Source organism: Lacerta agilis, chromosome 3 (genome assembly GCF_009819535.1).
Source record: "Lacerta agilis isolate rLacAgi1 chromosome 3, rLacAgi1.pri, whole genome shotgun sequence".
In the NCBI taxonomy this organism is placed as follows: Eukaryota; Metazoa; Chordata; class Lepidosauria; order Squamata; family Lacertidae; genus Lacerta; species Lacerta agilis.
In genome coordinates this window covers 72,616,339-72,640,552 of record NC_046314.1, presented here as the reverse complement: position 1 = coordinate 72,640,552, position 24,214 = coordinate 72,616,339, and the positions used below count along the sequence as shown (strand labels likewise).

Genomic DNA, 24,214 nt, shown 5'->3' with positions numbered 1-24,214 from the left:
ACATTCTGCATGGACTGGTCTCATGGCAATGATGTGCAAATGGCTTTAGATACCTATTAGGTCCATAAATTACCATATAGCATATATTCAACACAAAAACAGTGGCAATTTGTTGTTGACAAAGGACAGCTGGATGTAGAAAGGGCCCCATCACCTTCAGTAGCTTAGGACCTCACCAAAGCTAAATCCGGCCCTGGCCTCAGCCTCTATACATTTGGGATAATTGAGTGGGGGGGAGAGCTCAAAAGCGGGAATTAAAGTTATTAGGTCAGCCTGGGTTCAGTCCCTGTTTGTAGTGCTGGGAAGTCAACCTATTCCCCTCATATCAGTCCCATTCCCGGGACTGATTGTTAAGCTGCTCTCAGAGTTGTAGTTTCTGCAAGGGGAATTGGGGGTCTCTCCTAACAACTCTCAGCCCCTTTAACTGCAGCTCCCAGGATTCTGTGAGAGAAGCCCAGACTGTTTCCAGTGGCATGATACTGCTTGAAATGCGCTGTGATTATTAGTAACTGTACCCTGTATCTTCTGAATTATAGGGGGAAGTAATGGATCCAGAAGTCATATGTGCTCTGCATAAAAAAGAGAAACAGCAGTTTTCGGTAACATTTCCAGGGCCTTTCGCTTTGCTTTGTAAAACTAGGGTTTCTTCCTGTTAAGCTACACACACACAGTTACTGGTACTAGCATCAGATTAAGTAGGCCCATGACATAATAAGCCAAAAGTAAAATGGTAAGGCAAGAGGTTTTTGATGTTTTGGGAATAAAGTTCTATTACTCTGATATTTTGTAGCTTCCCCATATATTACAGAGCTTTTGTTGTCAAATAACTTTTCCCAGTAAAATGTTGTTCCAGCTATGTTGCTGCTTAGAAAATTTATTCCACTGTGGTCAAGGTTGTTCCCTTTAAACAGGAAGAGTTTGCTGTTTACATTTCCAATACAGTGACAAGAGTTCACCATCAACTAATTGTGCCGTTTGATAGATCTCCAGCATAGATCCCTGGAGATCTTGTTCCATTACATCAAGTGTTGATAATTTTGTTCATCCCAAGGACCACATTCCCTTCTGAGTAACCTTCCAGGTCATATGTTGGCGTGAGCACAGAGGCAAAAGGGGGAGAGCAACAAATACAAATTTACTTTTGTACATTAGGCTAGTTTCTACAGACACCTCTCTTTGTCCTCCATCAAGACAAGAGGCATTGTCAGGATTTCAGTTCTATAGTTAGAACTGCTACAAGAAGCAAATTGCTGGGCAGCACTGGCTGAACTAGAATGAGGAACCAAATTTAAACTTTATTTGCATACAAGTTGGTGGGAGAAAGGGAACTGAATCAAGTCTCTTCTGCCTGCAGAGCTGCAGGCTTAACAACCCTCCATTTATTTATGAAGGGTGTTTATAGGGGACCATTCACCCTGAGTAAAGCAGGTGACAATTGAGCAATGACTGAAATGTACTATATTCTTTTTATTTCTGTGACTGTTTTAAAAAAATCCTCAGGCAGGCTGAAGTAGAACATATTAAGATAGCAAAGTGTACAGTCCACAAGATGTCACTGTAGGACTACATCAACCAGTAATACTCTAAACCCAATAAAAAATAAAAATTCCTTCTATGGCAGACCAACACGGCTTTTGTTGTTGTTCAGTCGTGTCCGACTCTTCGTGACCCCATGGACCAGAGCATGCCAGGCACGCCTATCCTTCACTGCCTCTCGCAGTTTGGCCAAACTCATGTTAGTAGCTTCGAGAACACTGTCCAACCATCTCATCCTCTGTCGTACCCTTCTCCTTGTGCCCTCCTTCTTTCCCAACATCAGGGTCTTTTCAAGGGAGTCTTCTCTTCTCATGAGGTGGCCAAAGTACTGGAGCCTCAACTTCAGGATCTGTCCTTCTAGTGAGCACTCAGGGCTGATTTCTTTGAGAATGGACAGGTTTGATCTTCTTGCAGTCCATGGGACTCTCAAGAGTCTCCTCCAGCACCATAATTCAAAAGCATCAATTCTTCGGCGATCAGCCTTCTTTATGGTCCAGCTCTCACTTCCGTACATTACTACTGGGAAAACCATAGCTTTAACTATACGGACCTTTGTCGGCAAGGTGATGTCTTTGCTTTTTAAGATGCTGTCTAGGTTTGTCATTGCTTTTCTCCCAAGAAGCAGGCGTCTTCTAATTTCGTGACTGCTGTCACCATCTGCAGTGATCGTGGAACCCAAGAAAGTGAAATCTCTCACTGCCTCCATTTCTTCCCCTTCTATTTGCCAGGAGGTGATGGGACCAGTGGCCATGATCTTAGTTTTTTTGATGTTGAGCTTCAGACCATATTTTGCACTCTCCTCTTTCACCCTCACGGCTACCTACCTGTAACTCTAAAACTAGCTCATGTTCATCTCTGCAGGAGTCAGTTTCTATGTTCCAGCATGTAGGACCACCCAAACATTTGTATTGTTTAAATGTATCTTACATTTAATTGTATTAATATATTTTGTTCTACACTTGCTGTGCACCTTGATGTTTACTGTATATAACAGCACAGGATACATTTTTTTTTTTTATAAAATAAAAATAAATTTATATACGTGAAAGGCTGATAAACCCAGAAGCAAATTAGCAACACATCACTTCCTAGATAAGCCCCTTCAATGTAATATTTGTAGATAGGAAAATAACTTCCAGGTGTACCCTCATTAGTTGTTTTTTTTTGTTATTTAAGTAGCCCTAGGTTGGCAATAGCTGTGATGCAAAGAACATTACTCTGGTTATATATTCTAACTTTAGTTGTTGAAAACTAAAGTAGGTGGTACATGTTCTAGTAAGGCTATAATATATATATGTGTTACTCACTTCATCAAATTCACTGATAGCTCCTAAACTAAGTGAGCACCATCTCTTTTAGCACAACATCTGTTTTAACTATGCCTCCTTTTTGGCCCAATACCAAGCATATGACCGACACCAGACTTAGGCTAAGAAATGGGCATCCTGCCATTGATTGTTTAGTGAATAAATGTCACTTTCCCAAATATTCACAGTAGTCATGCAAATGCACTTAACTTTTTGCAGCTTTCTTTGGAAGGTCAATCATGAGGTGCTGATGAGCAATGACTTGACATCCCATCTCTTTATTTTTTGTTTTAGAAAAACTACAGCCAGAGGACCCTCCAAACTGGATCAGGACGGCAGTGCAGGGCAATTGCATCCTTTCTCCTTGTACTTCTCGTATGTAAATTCTACACTCATCTTGTTTGTTACCTTTTTTCCTGTGTTGCCTCATTGGAGAAATCTTAGATACTTAAAGAGTACTGTGCCCTAAGCTGTCTCCAGTTAGTTTTAAATGCAGATGCAAGTGGCCAGCAATCCAAATAGTTATCAGATCAAACAAAACAAGTTTCTCTTTAAATGCCATCTCAAACTGAAACCTCTTTGTGAATGTAACACTATGTTGTCACACTTTGCAGGAAAAGCAAACTGCAAATAAGATAACTCCTGTGGTCTTGGAAACTTAAGCTGAAGCCATGAGTGCTCAGAATAACTCTTGAGGCTATAAACTCAAAACAGAAACCTGAAAGTGTTGTTTTATTTTTCAGCGGTAAAGTGACTATGTTGCAATATGGCATATGTCACAGCAAACCATTCCCTTGATTAAAGGCTTGAACAATGTGAACACACAAGAGGATTAACCATATTGCCATAGATAAAATGGATGGTAAATGGCTAATGTTCTTTACCCGAAGGTTATTTATTGTAGGGAAAAATGTAGAAACACCAACACTCATAACATTCAATAATGGGGCTGCACATTACATTTTAAACTCTTTAATTACAGACTGGAGAAACCTGTGATGATTACCAATGACAAATATTTGCTCTTATATTATACTTCTGAAACTATGCCATGCCAACAAACCATTTGCCATACAGAAGCAAGGGCGGGGATTTGTGTCATTAATGGACCCGGTTCTTCTACTACTTCAAAGTATTTTTTGTATATAAATTTTATTTCCCATTCTCTTCCCCCAACACAATGGCTTGGATTCTAAGTTGCTCTTCCATTTGCACAAGGGGTGGTGATTTCTACTGGCTTTCCCTTCCATGTGTAGTCCCAAACAGCATATCCCACACCATTTCCAAAGGTTCCACAGGAATGGATTTCCAGGGAACGTGGGGTGCTATAGTGGGAAGTGGGGAGCAGGAAAGCCCCGTTCCATTAATGCAACTGTTCTATTCAAAGAGAGGAAGTGAGGATTCAAGCCAAAGTACATAATAAGAAGAGAGATCAAGAATATCTGAACTTGGAACAAGAGAGTTGTGGTTCTCACCTACCATTGGTGTCAAACACTTCTGATGAAGAGCATAAATGACACACAGGCCTGGGTACATGTCTTACACATAGTATATCAGTTTCATTTTGTCTTTTTTATTCTATATAGATAATAATGGGATGAGGAATGTGTGTGTGTGTGTGTGTGTGTGTGTGTGTGTGTGTGTAAATTGTTGTGCATACATACACTGACAAGCTGCTGCCAACAGCCATTTCCTCACATATGAACAAGCATTACAACCTATATATGGAAATTGCTCTATTTCCTGCACAGATATGATCCTGGTAATTTGGTAATATGTGAAGCAGTAATAAGAATCATGAGCTGGTCATAAGCACCAACGCATGTTAGATGACAAACTGTCAATAAGCATTATTGTATCATTGTTCAGCAATACAGTTAGCAAAGATAAGTAGTAATTTGCAAAGTATTAGCCTACTGAAAACTTCATTTTTAAAAACATGGCATTGACAACTGAACAGTAAGTTATTGGAATTGGAAGTTTAAATTAACAGTGTGTATGTATTAATATTACTAAGAACTGTCAGAACTTGCTTCTGTTACAAACAAGCATGATAAATTATTACAGCTTTTCCAGGCTTGTTTTGCTTGGCATCTTTTTCAGCAACAGAAAGCTAGCATTAAGGCAGGATGTTTAAAGAGGTGAGTAAGGGCCCAAAAAATATTGCATAACCTTAGTTAATTAGTTTCTCCAAGGTACATTTCTCATTCAAACATTCTCTATTTCTTTTAAGTCCCTTGGAATTTGACATGTTGATTATAATACTTTTTTTCTCTCAGTCGTCACTATTCAGGAAGTGAAACTCAAACAGAAATAGGAAAAAATGTTACATTGAGTGTATGCACTATGACCCTTCCCCAATACCTCTCAATTACAAAGGGAGATTGAAGTGGGTCTATAACTAAAATTTAGACTATAAATAGTGACATTTGTGAGAATAAATAGCATTACAAAGTAGGTTTCGCACTGACCAATGAGCCTAGTGGGCTTGTAAAGTCACTATCTAAGAACATTATATATATTTTTTGGATACAAATTATTCTGGTTCTTCTTCTGACCCCAAAACATAAGAAATTAAAAAGAAAAAGATACTTCTAATAATCAAATCCAAAGTAATGAAATGCTTTCTTACAATTCTACAGTCCCCCCCTCTTTTTTTGCCATGAAGTTTCTAAGCAGTTTAGGAAAGCCCATCTTCTTGGTCAATTATTTCAGTTTTGCTGGAGAACACATCAGCTAACATATGCTTTGGTATCTCAGACCCCCTGACTTTTAATGTGTAGCAGGCATTTTCCACTTTGGCCAAACTCTGTTTCAAGGTATAGAGTTTTTTAGAAACTTCATATGGTCCAGTGTTGCCAATATAGGAAAAGCCATCATAGATCTGGCGCAGGAACTGGCTCAGCTCAAATGGGGTATCTATGTCCCCATTGCCAACACTGTTAATGCACATCCGCATCAGCTCTCCAGTCAGATCAGCCACTCCCAGGAGGTAATCTACAGGAGTCACCTTCAGGCTTGAAGTGTTATGTTGCTTGTCGTGACAATCAGAAGATGGCTAGCAACAAAACAGAATACAATGGATAATTTAGAAACCAGTGAAATTGCAACTTGTTAAAGATAGGAAGTTTACAAGGGAAGAACATATTTCATGAAGCTAAAGCCATGCTGTTTCAGACTTAAATAATAAGAATTTCCTAATATGCAAGTAAGGGATTGTATCCAAGTGTTATATGCAGGCACCCCCAAACTCGGCCCTCCAGATGTTTAAGGACTACAATTCCCATCATCCCTGACCACTGGTCCTGTTAGCTAGGGGTGATGGGAGTTGTAGTCCCAAAACATCTGGAGGGCCAGTGCCTGGTTATATGTAACCCTAGAAAAGCTTCTTTCTAGGCCTGTGGGCCTCAAAAATGCTGTGGGTTGTGGCAATTGCTGAAAATTGTGGGAGGCAGTTTACATGAGTAGAGATCCTACTCTACAAGCTATTTCTGCCCAGTTATCTCTAATTCCTCCCTCCTGCAACCCAGGTCTTAACTGAAGGTCCATTGGCTGCCAGAAAAGGGCTTTTCAGGGGGTTGTAGTAGGCAGGATAGGGTGGGAAAGGCTCACTGCACTGTACAGTAAATTATGGATACAGCCCTGTTTTTACTATAAATAGCCAATGCTTCATTTCCACTAATCATAATGTTCTATTTTAAACCACAGTTTCTGAATACTCCCTACTATATTTTATTTGGTATAATATATGAAATTGGGTTTTTCCTGCTGTTTTTGTGGTTCTAAAGTAATAAATTATCAACTTTTGTACATCACTATACTGAGCTGCAAGTATCTGGAGTCTTATTTTTCAGAAGACACCTGGACCTACAAAAAGTAAAATATTTGACTTCTGTCTAAATACTCTCCATGAGTCATCTGTAATAGCAAAACTGGGTACGCCACTTGTTCTTGTAGGAGTCACGTAATTTCCCATGTCAACAGCTCAAACTGTACAAACATTATGATGTATGGTTAAGAGTTAAGCATAACCAAGATGTTAAAACATCAGGGTCTGAGATGACTCGGCATGCTTATCTTTCACCTATGACTCAGTTCCAGCTTTTCAATGACAGTATACAGCTACTTGCTGCAAACAAGTTAAGACATTATGCAGCTACTTGTTCAGGCTGTAAAGCTATATATTTTTAATGCAAGTCCTCATGAATCAAAATCAGTTCTAATTCATGTATCTTAAATGTAGGTAAAATATATGGGGGACCGGCAAAATTTACTGGAATTTCCTTTGAAAATGTGTAACTTAAAGGACTATTTCACGGCATTTCCAAAAGTTGATAATATGTGAAAGCACTGGAAAACATTAAGATACCTTCCCTTAAGAACAGCCTTGCTAGAGCAGACCAATGGGCCTTCTAGTTCACCATCCTGCTTTCCTGCAGCAGCCAACTGCTCTAGGGTACCAAACTGCTATTTTAAAAGATGAAAGTTGCAACAATCTGAAGGCTTAACAGCCACCTAGGCCAACATCCATGTTGTAGGATTGTAGGGACTGAATTGTTCATCAGTAATTTTCCAATAATTTCACTGGCTGGGGGTGGGGGTGGGGGAGAGACAAAAACTCCAAGATTACATATTAAAATACACTAAATAAGATAGAAATGCCAAGTAATGGAAACAGTTTCTGTTAAACACAATTGGTTTTAGCTCATTAGAAAGCCAACAAGTATTTCACTACCTTTGCTTCTTCTTCTTTATCTTCTTCTGAAAATATCAGTTGCCTATTGATCTCCTCTATACTAACTAATGACCGAGTTTTGATAAAATACTGGAATGACACAGCTTCCACATATTCCTGAAGACCTGGTTGAAGTGGGGAAAAAATAAAACAAATGACATTTCACCATCATCCATAATTATTATGAAAATTATTTCAGTAATATCCCAAGGGTTCCTACAAAGAATGTCAATTATGCACCCAATATCAGAAATATGGATGAACATTTCATAAATAAAAAAGCACAAAGGGACCCATATCTTACACTGAAATATTATTGTCCCTGTACAGCAAATGGAAGATTCATCACAGCACCATGCATGCTGCAACTCCTATCTGCAATTTACAAGTTGCAGTGGGGAATATTCATGACACTTGTGCCAGGTTTAAATGGGTGGGATCAGGCCCTAAAATTACTATGATGTGTTTAACTGTGTGCTGGATTGTAGTACAGTCGTACCTTGGTTCTCGAACATAATCCGTTCTGGAAGTCCGTTCGACTTCCGAAAACATTCAAAAACCAAGATGAGCTTCCAATTGGCTGCAGGAGCTTCTTGCACTCAATCAGAAGCCGCGTCGGACATTTGGCTTCCAAAAAACGTCCGGAAACTGAAACGCTCACTTCCGAGTTTGCGGCATTCAGGAGCCAAAACATACATGCACCAAGGCGTTTGAGAACCAAGGTACAACTGTATTTGTCTATAAATAATTATGCTGCTTATAACTGTGGAGATTCATGTTTTTGTTACAATTGCTTGGCACATTTTGACTATGATAAATGTATAAAATATTGTACAACACATCAGTAAGTCTGTTTCTTCCACTCATTAATCAATTTGATTATTTCATGTTCTCAGACTGAACCCCCACTAGACTGTTTCCTTCTGAAAGCTGCTATACACCTCTTCTACTGCAGGCTTCTTTGCCGTTTTAATGACATTTTCTGTCCTTTGTAACTGTGGCATCGTTTTTCTTCAAATTCTTGAAGACTCAAAGAGAATCTGTTGCTTTCTACTCACAAGGCAAAATGTAGATCATTTAAAAACTTTATTCTCAGTTAATGACATGAATTCCGTGACTAGCCAGGTGTGTACCTAGCACACAATGAAAACTCTATGCTTTATGAAAGTGGAGGAATACGCATACCCTTTAAATACTGGTGTGTTTGGAAAATGCATTACCACAGCATTTAATAGTGGAGATGACTGAAAAACAGCCAGTGGTAAATCTTTTGAAATTCCTTCATCCCTTTTGGACTTAACAGGCTATTTTACTTAGAACAGGGCAGAGAAGAAACAATCTCAAGTTCAGGATCTCATGAATAACTGAGGGCAATAAATATTGGGCAGCTACTAGCAGCAAACCTCATCAGTGAATTTCTCCTCAAAACAATGCCTTGGAAATAGCTACATTTTGGGGGCAAGGCATCTGAAAGATGAATGATCCTGTCACTTGCAAACTTCCAGTGCCCTATATGTCACTCAGTTGCAGATTACATCATTCTCATTGCCCTCTCCTTCTACACTCAGCACCTCTTTACTATTGCCAAAGTTGCCACCCTCTTTTCTCACAAACTCTAGTTGACACATTAAACCAAAAAGGCAGTTTGACTGTGGGTCAGGAGCTATATATGGCTGAGTTTGCCAGAAGCGGCTTTGTCATGCTGGCCACATGACCCGGAAGCTGTATGCCGGCTCGCTCAGCCAGTAACGCGAGATGAGCACCGCAACCCCAGAGTCGGACACGACTGGACCTAATGGTCAGGGGTCCCTTTTTAGTAATATCAAAATGGGTTTCCGTCAGCTGTCAGCTATTGTTTTTGGGGCGCCTGCACCAATCAGAAACTGCCCCTTGGTTTTTGAACATTTTGGAAGTCAAACGGGCTTCTGGAACGGATTAAGTTCGGCGCTTTTGTTTTTGCTATTTATTGTGCATTTTTGTTTTTGAGGCTTTTTTGGTTAATTTGTTTTTGTGACTGTGTGGAACCCAGTTCAGCTACTGATTGATTGATTGATTGTGTGACTGCGGAAATGGATAAAAGCCCCCTCATCCAAACAATGACTATCATCAGTGCAGGTAAGAAAAAAAATTATTTTTATTTTTATCATCTACTACAATATTGTCTTATTTATTTATTTCTTTATTTATTTATAGTAGAGTACATTGATTATTGCTTTCATTTTATGGATCAATGGCCTTGTTAGAGAGTAAAATTCATGTTAAATTGCTGTTTTAGTGGTTGTTTTTTAAAGTTTGGAACGGATTAATCCATCTTGCATTACTTTCTATGGGAAAACATGCCTTGGTTTTGGAACGCTTTGGTTTTGGAACCGACTTCCAGAACGGATTAAGTCTGAGAACCAAGGTACCACTGTATTTTTAATTAATTGTGGTTTAGCACAGTCTGAAACAATCCAACTTCCAACTGCCTTATGAAGCTCTGGGCAATCCCCCCCCCCCAAAAAAAACCTGAGCAACTCTGGGCAATCCTCCTTCCCAAAAGCTGAACAACTCTGGGCCACCTCCCCCCATTTTCTTAATTTGGAGTTCCCCAAAATAGGAGTCGTCTTATACACGGAGTGTGTGTGTGTTATACACGGGAAAATATGGTATCTTCACTGAGGCCTTCAAAATAAAGTCAGGATACTAACAGCTGTTCTAGACTTACACTAATGACTACTGAACTATGTTTTCCTCATTATAATCACATAAACTAGACATGAAATACGTGCCTTTTAGAAGTCTTCCACAAAAAGCAGCTTGAAAATGACATTTAGAATGACCTAAGACCTTGACATAAGGTGTTTTTAATAAGCAGGTAAAAGGATGTTTAAATATATTATATTGTAACTTAATGGAAGGACATCCGCTACTTTCAGCAAATAATCCCAACGGTGAAAAAAAATCCATCCCATTTCACTATTCCATCCAACAATACCTTCCTCCTCCTGCTCTCAGTTTTGGGTCGTTTCCAAGAAAAGGATTACTTAAGGATCATGCTGCCAGTAAGAGAATAGTTTATAAGGCTGCCTTTGTGTAGTTTGTTTTCCCTGAGTGAACATTGGGAAGGCCAATTAAAAATCCATGATTGCATCTGCCAGCACTTCCTCAGATATTAAAACAGACTAAAAGAATAGTAAAGAAATATTGACATTGTCTCAAAAGTAAGAACTTTCAAGATCCATCTGGTTACCATTTCAAGTAGATGGTACTCCTATAGTCTTCTGCGCCTCTTTTCTGTTCTCTCAAATAGGTTTTTAAATTCTACTCTATATACATATTACAAAAGTGCAGTGTTCTTAATGCTTCCAACAGCTTATCCATGATAAAGATGACAAGGAGCAACCAGCAGGGACAACAGTACAACTTTCAAGAAAAACAATACAAATAAGAATGGGGAGGCTATTTATTAATCAACCCATTGGACTGAGGCATCCACACAAGAAGCTGGGTGAGATAGTTCTTGAAAACAGTCAATGAAAAAATAATACATATTTCTATTTTGCAGCATAATTTGCTGCTGAACTTCATATGAAGGTTTTTAATTACTTGTCTTAATTAAAAGTAAAAAGGTAAAGGTACCCCTGACTGTTAGGTCCCATTGCGGACAACTCTGGGGTTGCACACTCATCTCGCTTTACTGGCCGAGGGAACCAGCGTTTGACAACAGACAGCTTCCGGGTCATGTGGCCAGCATGACTAAGCTGCTTCTGGCAAACCAGAGCAGCGCACGGAAACACCGTTTACCTTCCCACCAGAGCGGTACCTATTTATCTGCTTGCCCTTTGACATGCTTTTGAACTGCTAGGTGGGAGGAGCTGGGACTGAACAATGGGAGCTCACCCCGTTGCGGGAATTCAAACCGCCGACCTTCTGATTGGCAAGCTCTAGGCTCTGTGGTTTAGACACAGTATCTTCCTGTAATTTAATGTTATTCAAGTATTTAGATGCAGAAGCCAGGTCTTCTGGATTTTATATTCTCCCTTTTCTTGATTAGGACACTGATCACTAATAGGACAGTGTATTTTTTCAAAGACTTCCCTCCAAAATTAATCTGAATTCAGTTTTCTCAATAATGAAATACAGCATTCACATATGATTGAAAATAGACAAATTAAACTTGTCCATTTTGGGAAGAACACTGCAACATAGGAAGCTGCCTTATGCTAGTCAGACCAATAGTCTATTTAGCTCAATATGTTTACAGTGACTTTCAGCAACCCTCCAGGGTTTTAGACAAGGAGTTTTCCCCAGCCCTACCTAGAGATGCTGGGAAATGAAACTGGGACCTTCTGCATGGAAAGCAAATGATCTACTACTGAACTATGGCCCTTCCCCAAACAATGAAATAGTTGGGAGCAGGAAGTATAGGAAACCCAGTATATATCACATGACTCTGCTAACTTATCTAGAACCTTCACAGGGTGGCAAGAACTTTAGTAGAAATATGTACCAAAAAGGAGGCTCTAAGAGTCCTACAAACAAGTCCCAGAATAAAGATCCAATATTTAAAATCTGGCAAAGTTGTTTCCCCCCCCCTCCCCTGTGCAATTTACTCCCTTGATCTCATTGCAATTACACACCTTACCCGAACAAATATCACATTTCAAAGTAGATTAAAGCTAGTGCTTTAAAGATAGGTAGATATACAGATTATTAATTTTAGTTATATTAAGTGTTCCTTTAAAATAATGCTTTATGTTTCAAATATCACAGCTGCTAGAAATCCAGTGCAAAAAAGACACTGGTTACATCATGCTCCTGAGTAGCATAAGTCTCAACTGGATTGCAAAAGTACGTTTAATTTATTACAGAGATGCTTGCACGTATGCTAGCTTGCTCAATATCTCACTATTTGACCCAAAGAAAATGAAGTAGATCTGATGGCAGTCCATTAAAAGATTATTTAGTACTTTAAAAGCAATGATATCACAATGGCCAAAACCCCAAATAATTTGAGAGAAGCAAATTGAAATCTACCAAGATAGCCCACCTGTAACTTAACAAGGAGAAATGCACAACTATCCCAGAACAAAGCTAATTGATACAGGGGAAAATTACTTTTAAGTAATCTGTGTAGAAGTCCTTAATAATGATGACATTAGTTTCTTCAGTAGTCCAATCAGGAAACTGCATTTCCACATTTGGAATTTTATCTCTGTTGTCAAAAACAGCAAGGAGAAAAGCTTATTTAAATTTTTCGCTACATCCTGTTTCTTTGTTATTCAGCTATCTTAATTTTACACAGCAATCCAATAGACCTTTTCAATGAATTCTCCCTCTTCATGAATTTAAGAATTCCCAGTGAGCCTGTTGTAATTCACTGTATCACTTATTACATTACTAGTTATTTCTGGGTTACTGCTGCACTGTATGCATACTGCTATGAAAACTTGCATACAATATACAGCCTTGTTTTTGTTCTAGTTACTTTACAGCAGGGGCAATGATTTTTTTCCCCCGCTGAGGGCCACATTCTCTCAGGAATCTGTCAGGTGGGTGGGGGCCATCAATTTCTTTTTCTCTCTATCACTCACCCCCCTCTTTCTCACATTTCCTCCCCAACCCAAAAAGCAGGCTGCTATGAGATAGGTAGAGATCTAAGCTGATTACTTGCAGAGGGCTTTTGAAAACAGGCTGCAGGTCACACATGGTCCTAGGAATGCAGGTTGCCCACTCCATGCTATAGCTCCTAGAAATCATTATAAATTTGAAGTCTAGGAAACAAATAAATATTTGCCTGATTATTTCAAACATATGTGAAGCTTCAGTCCACCTCACTTCTGCAGCTCTCATACACTGGTATTCTCTCTCCTAGTTATGCCTTCTCTTACTCATACCTGTTGGCATCTCCTGTTCTTTTAGAACAAGGGTGGCAAACTCAAGAGTTTGTTTCAAGTGGCCTGGCAACTCTCCAAAAGTCCTCTTGCCCTAAACTTACCTTGCAAAGCTCTCTTCTCCTATAGCACTCAGGAAACAGGAAGGAGCACCCCTTCCTTCTAGCAAGGAGGTTCTTGTCCTCCTAGCTCAGTGCTAGGATGTGGAAGAAAACCACTCTTTCAGCTCTTCTGATAAATCTGAAACCCCTCTGCTCCCATACCTCAGCTGATCATCAGAAGAGCAAGAGGATTGTCTGAGTGTGTGTTTATGTCTGTATTCAAGCGTGTATTGGCAAGTTTAGCCATGCCCTTCACCGGCATGCAGCCCTTGGAGGACTGGGCCAACCCTCAATGCAGCCCTCAAGCCAAAAAAAAAGATTGCAATCTCTATTCTAGAGCATTTCCACTTTCAGACTCATTACTGCTATCCTAGATTTTTTTGCCTACTTTGTCTTTTAGCACAATCACTGCAGCCCTGCTGACTGATTAGCATCTTAGTGACAAGCAGGCAGTTTAACCACTTAACTTGCAAGGCCTTCATCATTGGGGTCACCACAACTTCCCTTTCTGATCTACGTTACAGATAGGTACCATTCTCATTGACAGAATGGGCCAAGGGGAGGAGGGATGAGTAATGGAAGTAAATATACCTACAATGGAGGAATCTCATCTTTGCTCACCAACAATTTCTCAGTTATTAACATAGCCCTAGTCATAGCCATGAGTCTTTTCATGCATTATTTATTCCACTGTGCAGCTTATCATACATTAAGAAAGTTTTGGTTACAACAGATCTAATTTGAATGCAAGACATTGAATTTAAATGTCTTTATTTATTTTTATTTGTATGTCATCCTGAAACAAAGCTATCTGCATGTCTTACAATAAATAAGTAAAAGCTACAGAAATGGAAAAAAATGTAAAATCATTAACATAAACACAAAAATCACCACACCCCAAAATTAAAAACATATTTTTTAAAAAGAGGCCCAGAAGTCACAGTACAATTGGAACAAGGAAGGCATTTATTGCTATTTTACACCTGGAAGCCAGCATCAATCTTCTGCTTTCCTAACACTTCTTCAATACATATTATTCATACTGTCAAAAGGGGATGTTTTGAATATGCTATAAACTAGGAGACAGGGATTCTATAGTACAAGTGCTTTGACTTCAAAAGTTATCACAAAAGAACACTATTCCTAACAATATGCATGAGTAGCTCTGTGTTGTTGTTTTAAACTAGTTATTTCAGTATCTCTCTGTTTGCTTATATAGTCATCCCTTGGGACAATCTGTACTGTTAAGAAACGTGTAGAAAACAGGCATCCTTTTTGTTATTGTTCAATTATTAGTACTACACTCAGCGTTTGAGCTCATACAAGTATCCTTTGGGGAAATGCTCTGCGTGCCATTAGCACTATTCTTAATGAGGGAAAGCAGAAAACTTCTTTTAGTGCTCTGCCAGAATTGTTTTATCTTTAAGTCAAAAGAACAACGGCTTGGAGTAACCCCAAAAAAAGCATTTCATAACTACAAATGGCAAACAATACTCCCAAGGATCCATATGTCTATTTATAGATTTACAATCATTACACCAAATACATGCACATCCCCCAGCAGGTTTGTTTGTTTAAATGGAGCCGCTACTGTAACTCAATAAAATAAAAAATAAATTAAACATTTTCCACAGGAAGGCTGATTGGGTCCCCTTGAACTATTTTAAAGAGATGTATAAGGGAAGATAAAGAATAGGATATTTCATGTCTGGTTTTAGGCTGATGGACAACATTTGTAGAAAGTCAAACGTTAATTCTACAGACTGTTTTTTTTTAGATATAAATATTGGGTTTCTTTTTTACTTAGTACAGGGGTCAGCAACCTTCGGCTCTCCAGATGTTTCGGACTACAATTCCCATCATCCCTGACCACTGGTCCTGTTAGCTAGGGATCATGGGAGTTGTAGGCCAAAACATCTGGAGAGCCGAAGGTTGCCTATGCCTGACTTAGTAGAACACTAATGCCATGCTTGACAATATATTCAAATTTATGTTTTTACATATCATTTTTTGAACTGAGTAAGGAATAGAACGCAGTACTAAAATGATGGAGAGAAAACATTTTGATATTATGAAAAGTGAATGCTTACATTCCGATACTGTAATTGTCTTATTGGATTTATATCTCGCATAACAATAATGACAGAAAGCATAGATAAATCCTTAGGATATCGTTAATTTATCTGAAGGAGAACCTGGGATGAGATTGGCATTATTTATCTACAATAGCTTCTTAATGTTCTCTGGCAGATCCTTCCTTGATTTAGTTCCAAGTCTTTGAATGAGAAGGGGAAACAGCTGTTGCATACAGAAAGCAAATGCAGCCTATTTGGTCATTATACTTTTGTAAGAGTAGCAGCAAAATATTTCTCCTCAGCTAGGCATCTAAGCAATAAGCATAAGTTTCTCCCATTCACTTCTTCATGAACAAATGTCTTCACGATCTTAGTCCTTGCTATTGCTTCATCCTCTTGCTTTTTGCTCTTAACTTACTAGCATTAGGTTAAGGCTAAGCTACATTTTCAGGTGCTATTTCTCCGCTTCTTTCATTTTACCTTGCTGCTTCATATGCTTGGGGCAATCTTTCACTATTGATCCAACTAGTTTATTTTAATATTTAAGAAGATCCTGAAAACCCATCTATTTATTCATGCTTCTCATTCATGGTCCCTTCTTATACCTATTGACAATTGGCACAGTATCTCTCTTTCATCTGAATTCACTTTCTCTCACATCCTAATTTATTAGACTGTAAGTCTTCAAGTGCAGCCATATCTCTTAATTTTTAAGTGGTGCTGTTGTATGCTGGTAAGTAAAATTATGATACAATAATTCACCTGCAGTTGGTCTGAGTGTTGAATGGATTGCTCTGTCCCCAGTTTTTCTATTTTGAGATTTACCCATTACCTACCTGGACCAAGTTGTGATAAAACTTTACAGCTATTTTACATTCAAACTGACTTGAAAGCCAGAGTCCAATATGGAGGTCTTGTCGCATTTGCTTGGATAACTTTTTCAGTTTCTTAGATGTGACATGTTGTTTTGAAATATGTGTATAATCATATGATTTATTGATTCTTGCATATCCTGGCTGATAAGAAGAGAAATTGATGAGCATTACAGAAGCTTCCCAAGGGAACAGAAAAATGCCAACACTTAAGGAGGGAACATGAATGAGAAGCATGAATAAATAGATGGGTTTTCAGGATCTTCTTAAATATTAAAATAAACCAGTTGGATCAATAGTGAAAGATTGCCCTAAGCATATGAAGCAGCAAGGTAAAACTAATCTTCAGCATTGATGTTTTTGATAACTAACACTTTCTTATCCCCTAACATCTCTTTCTTGAGGAAGGCAATTAAACATGTTGTTGCTCAGCTACTCTAGGACTGTGTACAATGCAAACTTCCATATGTTCCTGGTTCCTGGGGTGGATGATCTTCATCTGGAGCTTGACAAGAAAGTGTTTTCTATTTGACCTCTCAGTAGGTTCCAATATAGAAAAATAACCAACTTCTATAGGATCATTTGAATACTGTATCCTTGTAAAGATTGCAGGTATTGTATTACAATGGTTATAATCTTCTTTATCTGAACATTCACAGAGCGTAATAGTGGGGAATTACTCTTCTCCTTCTGAAGATGATCCTGAGGGATGCCTTAGATTTCCATTATTTATATCTAGTATTTAACATCTTCCTAAAGTCAGTGGAAGAAACTGTGTAAAGGTTTACAGTTAAGTGTCATCATTATACTCATGGCAACCAACAACACCTTTATTCACCAATCAAGCAACAACAATATTGGTTACTTTACTGACGCTTGGATGACCAACTGGGTTAGTATTGGTTGAACACCTGTAAATCAAGAGTCTACAAAAATACAAATACAAAACTAATCTTGAATACACAAGATGTGTGCATGTTCAGGGTTTTTTTTACTCATTTGCACTGCAGACATCCTTACCACTAGAACTCTCTAGCATATTCACATAAAACTCTTATACACATGCAAGTTCCTCTTCTTAATCAGCCAATGTTGCCAACACCCACAAAAAGAAAGCATTATTGATCCAACTGAACTAAGTTCCACTTGAATTCTGTATATATTTTCTTAGTCTCGCAATGAACTTATAGATCCAAATATTCCAATACAGGGGTGGGGGGTGTGCCCCTGTGGGAAACCTTCCAGGAGCCACATGCCAGAGATGGGCGTGGCCTGAGACAAAAGCGGCCAGAGCAACAAATGTGAATCTTAGCTTTATACAGTAGACTATATTCCAGCCATGCAAAGGTCAGAGGTTTCCAGGCACACACTCCTCCCTCCATGCAGGCAAGCAAGAGGCATCATCATAGTTCAAGATCACATTCCAGTCAAGCACTGGAGGCAGGCACAAAGCAGGGCTGGTGAGAAGGGGCATAGCCTAGGAAGGGGCATGGTCCAGTTATACAGGACTGAAGTTCCACATCCAGGGGTAGAGCAAGGGGGCGGGGGGCGTTCCGCCCCAGGCAGTGCCCTGGGGGGTGACACTCAGGGGGCGGAGCCCCGCCCCCCGCGATTGGTGCCTCTAACCAGCGGCTTACCCCCTTTCAGCAGCTTTTTTCGCCGCTGGGCGCCCTGAGCGGAACCGGGGAATGGAGAGGGGCAGGCCAGCGAGGAGGGGTGTCATGCCAGCCACAAGCATGACGCCCCTACTCGCTGGCCCAGGCGGAGGCGTCACTCTGTGCGCATGCATCATGACGTCATGTGCACGGAGCGATGCCCTGCCCCCGGGTGTGCCGCTTGGCTTGCATAACATAAGCCATTCCGAACAGAATCAGACCAATGTTCACATGTCAGGTGATGAAATAAAAACAGACCCAACTAAATCAGTGCCTTATTTCTTATACATACCTGGAGAGATGGCTCTGTGAAACTGATACATATCTTCTCCCATCAATTCTTGCGCTACTTGTTTTATCTTCTGTCTCACAAGATCTAATTTGGTCTCAGATTCCATTAATATTTCCTCCCCGTTAGGAGCACTGTCAACACAAAACACAAAATGAATTAGGTAAAGGTAAAGGGACCCCTGACCATTAGGTCCAGTCGCAAACAACTCTGGGGTTGCGGAGCTCATCTCGCTTTATTGGCCGAGGAAGCCGGCGTACAGCTTCTGGGTCTGGCGAACCAGAGCAGCACACGGAAACACTGTTTACCTTCCCGCCGGAATGGTACCTATTTATCTACTTGCACTTTTTGGCGTGCTTTCGAACTGCTAGGTTGTCAGGAGCAGGGACCGAGCAACGGGAGTTCACCCCGTCGCAGGGATTCGAACCGCCGACCTTCTGATCGACAAGCCATAGGCTCTGTGGTTTAACCCACAGTAGTAATACTGTATCTGCAGCAAAGAGGCAAAGGGTATAATGTGCTCAATTAAGCTTAATCCTCTGCCATCAGAAAAAACTGACTGAATCCATCCAGTATCAGAAATACAATAACAAGAGATGTTACAAAATTCCTTCTACTCCTGAAGTTCAGCAGCAGATGACATCCCTTATGAAGTTGAAACAGCAATATCCATACACAAGAGGAAAGGAACCTCGGGGTACCCCAAGGTTTGCAAAAGTACAAAAGATAGGGAAAAAATAAAAAAACCGTAAAGGGGGGGGGAATAAGTCAATGCAGACTATTCATGCCCAGTAGCCACAAAGACTGACTAACTGGCACAAAACACAGGGTGGGGAGGCTACTGGGGAGGACAGCATGGCCGGCTGACTGCAGCAGTAAACAGAAGTACATTTTTCCTAGCTCTCAATTGTAACATAAATAATTGTAACAAATTACAAATATAAATTCTTTGTATATCGCAGCATAAATTTTTGTGGACTGGAACCTGCTGACATTTCAGCAAACTCAGCTGACGGAAGTGGAGGTTTTTTTTAAAGGAATAGAAGATCCTGTAATTACAACTCAATGAAAAACATGGACCAATATGGTAAAGCATCAGATATTCACACAAGCTCTTATTCATCTAGACTTCTCAACACTACCATCCATGCCGCTACATCAGCTGTGATTACTAGTACAGCAATGTGGCCAAATAACTGGTGCTCACTTCCACTATAATCAACTCATTGTCTAACAATGCTAAGCTAGTCCAGACAGCGCTGTTAAAGCTGTCAACAACTACTGTTATTCATAGAAGCACTGCCACCACAAGATATAGACTAGGATGATAGAAAAATAAAAAGCTTTATCAGGGCCAGATGCAGAGAACCTGAGACCCTCCAGGTGTTGCTGGACTACAACTTCCACCATTCCTGATCACTTGCTACCCTTGCTGGGACTGTTGGGAACTGAAACTTGGAGGCTTCTCACTCCTGATCTAGGCAAAGCCTGCTGTAACATGTAATCAGATAACCCCTTTATGTAACAGATTTTCATAGACCATTTTCTACCATGCATACTCTTTGCTATGTTTACTTGAAGGATCACAAATGGCCCTAAGGAGGCACAGTAGAGAAGAAAAACATTTTGCAGCCCATTGAATGTCCTCAGGAATGGGACCAGCCTAATCCCCTTAGGGAGGAAATTCTGTAATTGGGGCACTGCCACAGAAAAGGCCCTACTCCAGGCTCCCAACAACCAAACCTCTTTTGGTGGTGGCACCTTAAAAGGATTACCAAACACTGTTGCACAAATGCAGCTAGATTAAACATATGCCTCTGCAGCACTGACAGTCAGCACAATGGGAATCTACATTTAGCTTTTCTTTAAAGATATTCCCGGATAATACAGGCCCTAGGCTCTCTCTTTTTCATTTGATTTGATTGTCCCCGGACTTGCAGTACAAATTAGTTTCCCACTTGGTTTTGTTACAGTGAGGTAGCAAAAGAAATTAGGTTTATGGAAAGTAACAGTGCATGTTTAAACACAGCAATGAAATTAGATGTTCAACACTGCAAGACAGTAGGCAATAGAAAATAGGACTCCTGAATTTTTAACAGTGGCAAATTTAATGGGTCCCACTTTCCGCACTCCTGGACAAAAAGGCACGTGTGTCCCAACTCCAACTTTTACACAGCTGTTAAAGAAACAGGAACCCTTTCCTCGTTTGTATCTGGTATCAAGAACATTAAAAAGCTACATTAATTACTCACCTGGTAATCCTATGTAGTAAGAATATGACCCTTTTACTTTCAATAGTTATATCACGACTAAGTTTCACAAGCCTCTCATATTTATCATGTTTTGTATCAAGTTCCACCTGGAATGCTAAAGAGAACAAAATGCAGAGAAGCACATCAGTCAAACATATGTTGAAAATATCACAAAGGAGAATCCACCAGCAAGCCAGAAAAAGTAGCAACATTTCTAATAGGTAAATATTTAGATGAGAGCTAGTTACACAGAATATTATTCATGTTAGTATTCAAACTAAGCTTGGAAATCTTCTATGGAACCAATAATAACTAAGAGCTTAACTCTTGTCTTTGACAGAGCAAACTAATTTAGCAATATTGATTTCATTGGACTAGTATCAATTCTGACACACATTTTTAAAAAAATCACGGATGCAAATCAGCTGCTTCTTTTCTCAGTGCAGTTTCTCAAGTGTGTGGAAGTAAGTATTCAGCATGAACCTGACAATACACAGGAAGAATTTGAAGCCATATCTACAATCACAATAGAAATTTTTACACCTACCAACTGTGAAAATATATTCAGACTGTTTCCACTAGAGCCCTTAGAGCTCAATACTGTACATAAGAAGAAATCCAATAATGCAGCCAGTTTGCATGTGCAAACCAGTCCACAGGCCTTTAAGTAATTGCCTACCTTTAAAGGACATAGTCATAGCTGAAGGAGGATTAATGCTGTCTTTTTCTTCTCTTCGATGACCATGAGGGAAATTGTCATGCTTTCTTTTTCGGAACTCACCTGTTCCTACGAATATGAAAGAAATGAGAGATAAACATCATCAAATTGTAATCTCAAGAAACAAAGGTTCACAAATTTTGGCTTGTCAAAAGTTATGTTCACCATCAACCTTGCCCTGAAGTGTTGTTCACAAGAGCTAGCTTCTGGGGCAGAGTAACGTCAAAGCCTAATAGAACTCTAGATGCAACCAACCTCCCAGCTCTAGGTAGACAGTTTGAGAGCTCATTCTTGTACTTTTAAAAAAACAACAAAAAAAAACCCTGTTATGTATACTACCAATGCTTGCACTTCAGTTCATTAGTTTGCATACAATGTTAAATTCAGGCTACTGACCTGAAAAAGATGGGTCTCATGGTATTTTTTTAGATGTGAATATAATCAAGAATTATTGAGCGCCTCAAACAAGCCAATGGTTCTTAATAATACAAGGCTTTGTTTTGATTATCAATACATCAGCAAATAGATGCCTAGTACTTTTTACTGAAATATTGGTTTTCTGATCTCTTACTTGAATAATATATCCTACATATGTGTCTCAGGGATTATATCTTACTAAACTCAATGGGATTTATTTCCCAATATTAGGCCTAGGACTGAAGTGCAGCCAGTAGTTTTCCTTGTACTGTAAAGCACTGTGTCCTTTCATAAGATGCTGCCTGAGTACTGCCAGTTGCTGGGAATCATAAATGGGGAGAGTACACTTGCATTCAGGCCCTGCTTGTGAGCTTCCCAGAAGTATCTGGTTGACCACCGTAATACCAGAAGACTGAGCTAGAAGAGCCAGTGGCCTGGTCCAGCAAGTGTTTCTTCTACAGTATTATGTAAAAGAAACCCCCAAGGGTGTTGCTACACAATTGAACCAAAAAAAAAAAAAGTTATGCTTAGCACCGTATTCCATAAGTCCCCAAGGAAGCAGGTGACGCTGTGGTCTAAACCAAAGCTTCTTGGGCTTGGAAGGTCAGCGGTTCGAATCCGTGCGATGGAGTGAGCTCCTGTTGCTCTGTCCCAGTTTCTGCCAACCTAGCAATTCGAAAGCACACCAGTGCAAGTAGATAAATAGGAACTGCTGTGGCGGGAAGGTAAACAGTGTTTCTGTCCGTCACAGTGTTCTGTTGTGCCTGAAACGGTTCAGTCATGCTGGCCACATGACCCGGAAAGCTGTCTGTGGACAAACACTGGCTCCCTCGGCCTGAAGCAAAATGAGCACCACAACCCCAGTCGCCTTTGAATGGACTTAACCATCCAGGGGTTGTTTACCTTTACCATACCTCCTTAAGTCCTAGGCCGGTGCCTGTAGCACAGTTTCCTTTCCTTTTCCTATAGAAAAACAGAGCTGGACCCTGGCTTTGGCAACAGCTGCACTGCTGTTATCATTTTCAACACACCACCAGTTTGACATGTAGTCTACCACTAGCTTTGCAAAATATAATGAATGAGCAACAAGTCCGCACTTTTTAGAAGTGATATATACACACACACACACACACACACACAGGCATTCCTAAAGTAGTAAACACTCCAAAGGTAATGGGTAATGCTCATCCAACTAGCATAGGATAGGATAGGATAGGATAACGTAGGCAGAACCTCAAGTAACCTGGAGGGTTGCACAGGGTCACAAAAGGGCATTCAAGTGTGAACTTGTACTGTCACAAAATAGCAGGGGCACAGGAAGGGGTAACTATGCTGCTTGTGGATGCAGTGAAGCGGCCATCTTTTCTTGCAGGATTCTTAGCCCATACTTGTAACAGCTACCCGTTACTTGGGTTTTTTTGCTTCTCCCTCACCACCTTTTCTGCGCTAGGTCTTGCATTTCTGCCGCTCAACCAGCTGTCACAGGTGCAAGAGCCTTTCCAAAAGGGGCGATACTGGAAGACGGGGAGGGGGGAGAGGAAGAGAGAGGGAGACTGACTATCCGCACACAACAAGATCCTGCCTCCACAAACATTTAAGAGCGTCGGTCTGTTACTTGGGGCCGCGGGCGCTCCAAGCCCCCACTCGGCCATAAAGCTCAACGGGCGTCGGGCGACCTTGGTCTAGCCACCGCCTCGCAGCCGAGCTCCTCGTTGGAAAGGCGGGATAGGGATGGAATAATAAATTGGCATTTGGGGGCTAAATGGGCGAAGGGAAGAGGAATAAGGAAAACGGGAGCGAAAGGTCAAAATAAGATGACTGGGGAGCGGGGCAGGCGTGGGTCGAGGGCCGCCTGAGCCTCCCCGCCTCTCTCGACGAAGGAGGCCCGTCCCTATTTCCCCCTCAGCCCGCAGCTGCCGGCACCTTCTTTGCCGCTCATGTCGCCCGCGCTCGCGCCCCGGGAAGCCTCCGCTCCGCCCCTTTCGAACTCTGAGGGCGCCACGCGCAGCAACCGCAACGGACGCCGCAGCTGCTACTTGAGGGCGGGTCGCTCGGCTGCCGCTCCGTTTCCTCAGTTGCCAAGACCTTCCCGCTCTCTTCTCACCGCCCTCCTCTTCCTCCCCCCCCCCACCGCCTTCTTCTTTCGGCGTCCTCCTCGAATTCCAGACAGCACAGTTTAATTTCATGGAGCGCCGAGCCCGCCGCGTCTTCGGCATCGTCTCTCACCGCCTCAGAGCAGAGGGTGGGAACCGGCCTAGACGCCGCCACATCTTTAACTATTTTTCTGGGTATGGGAACACGCTTTGCGAAACAGGCATTCGTTGCGGAGCCACATCCCGCGCGCTCTGCAGCCGCTTCAAGCCCTGTGGCCGAGCAAGGCA

At 40.7% G+C, this 24,214-nt stretch overlaps 1 protein-coding gene across 1 annotated transcript; it reads right to left on the bottom strand.

The window, feature by feature from the left end:
- Window positions 1-5,495: 5,495 nt before the first annotated feature.
- Window positions 5,496-23,926, bottom strand: TSNAX (translin associated factor X). The gene is made up of 6 exons (XM_033144275.1): window positions 23,757-23,926; window positions 21,378-21,485; window positions 20,699-20,813; window positions 18,450-18,580; window positions 7,579-7,703; window positions 5,496-5,901 (listed from the first exon to the last, which is right to left on the bottom strand). Exons 1-6 carry the CDS (start codon window positions 23,770-23,772, stop codon window positions 5,524-5,526), a joined length of 873 nt encoding a protein of 290 aa, XP_033000166.1. The 5' UTR covers window positions 23,773-23,926; the 3' UTR covers window positions 5,496-5,523.
- Window positions 23,927-24,214: the final 288 nt, after the last annotated feature.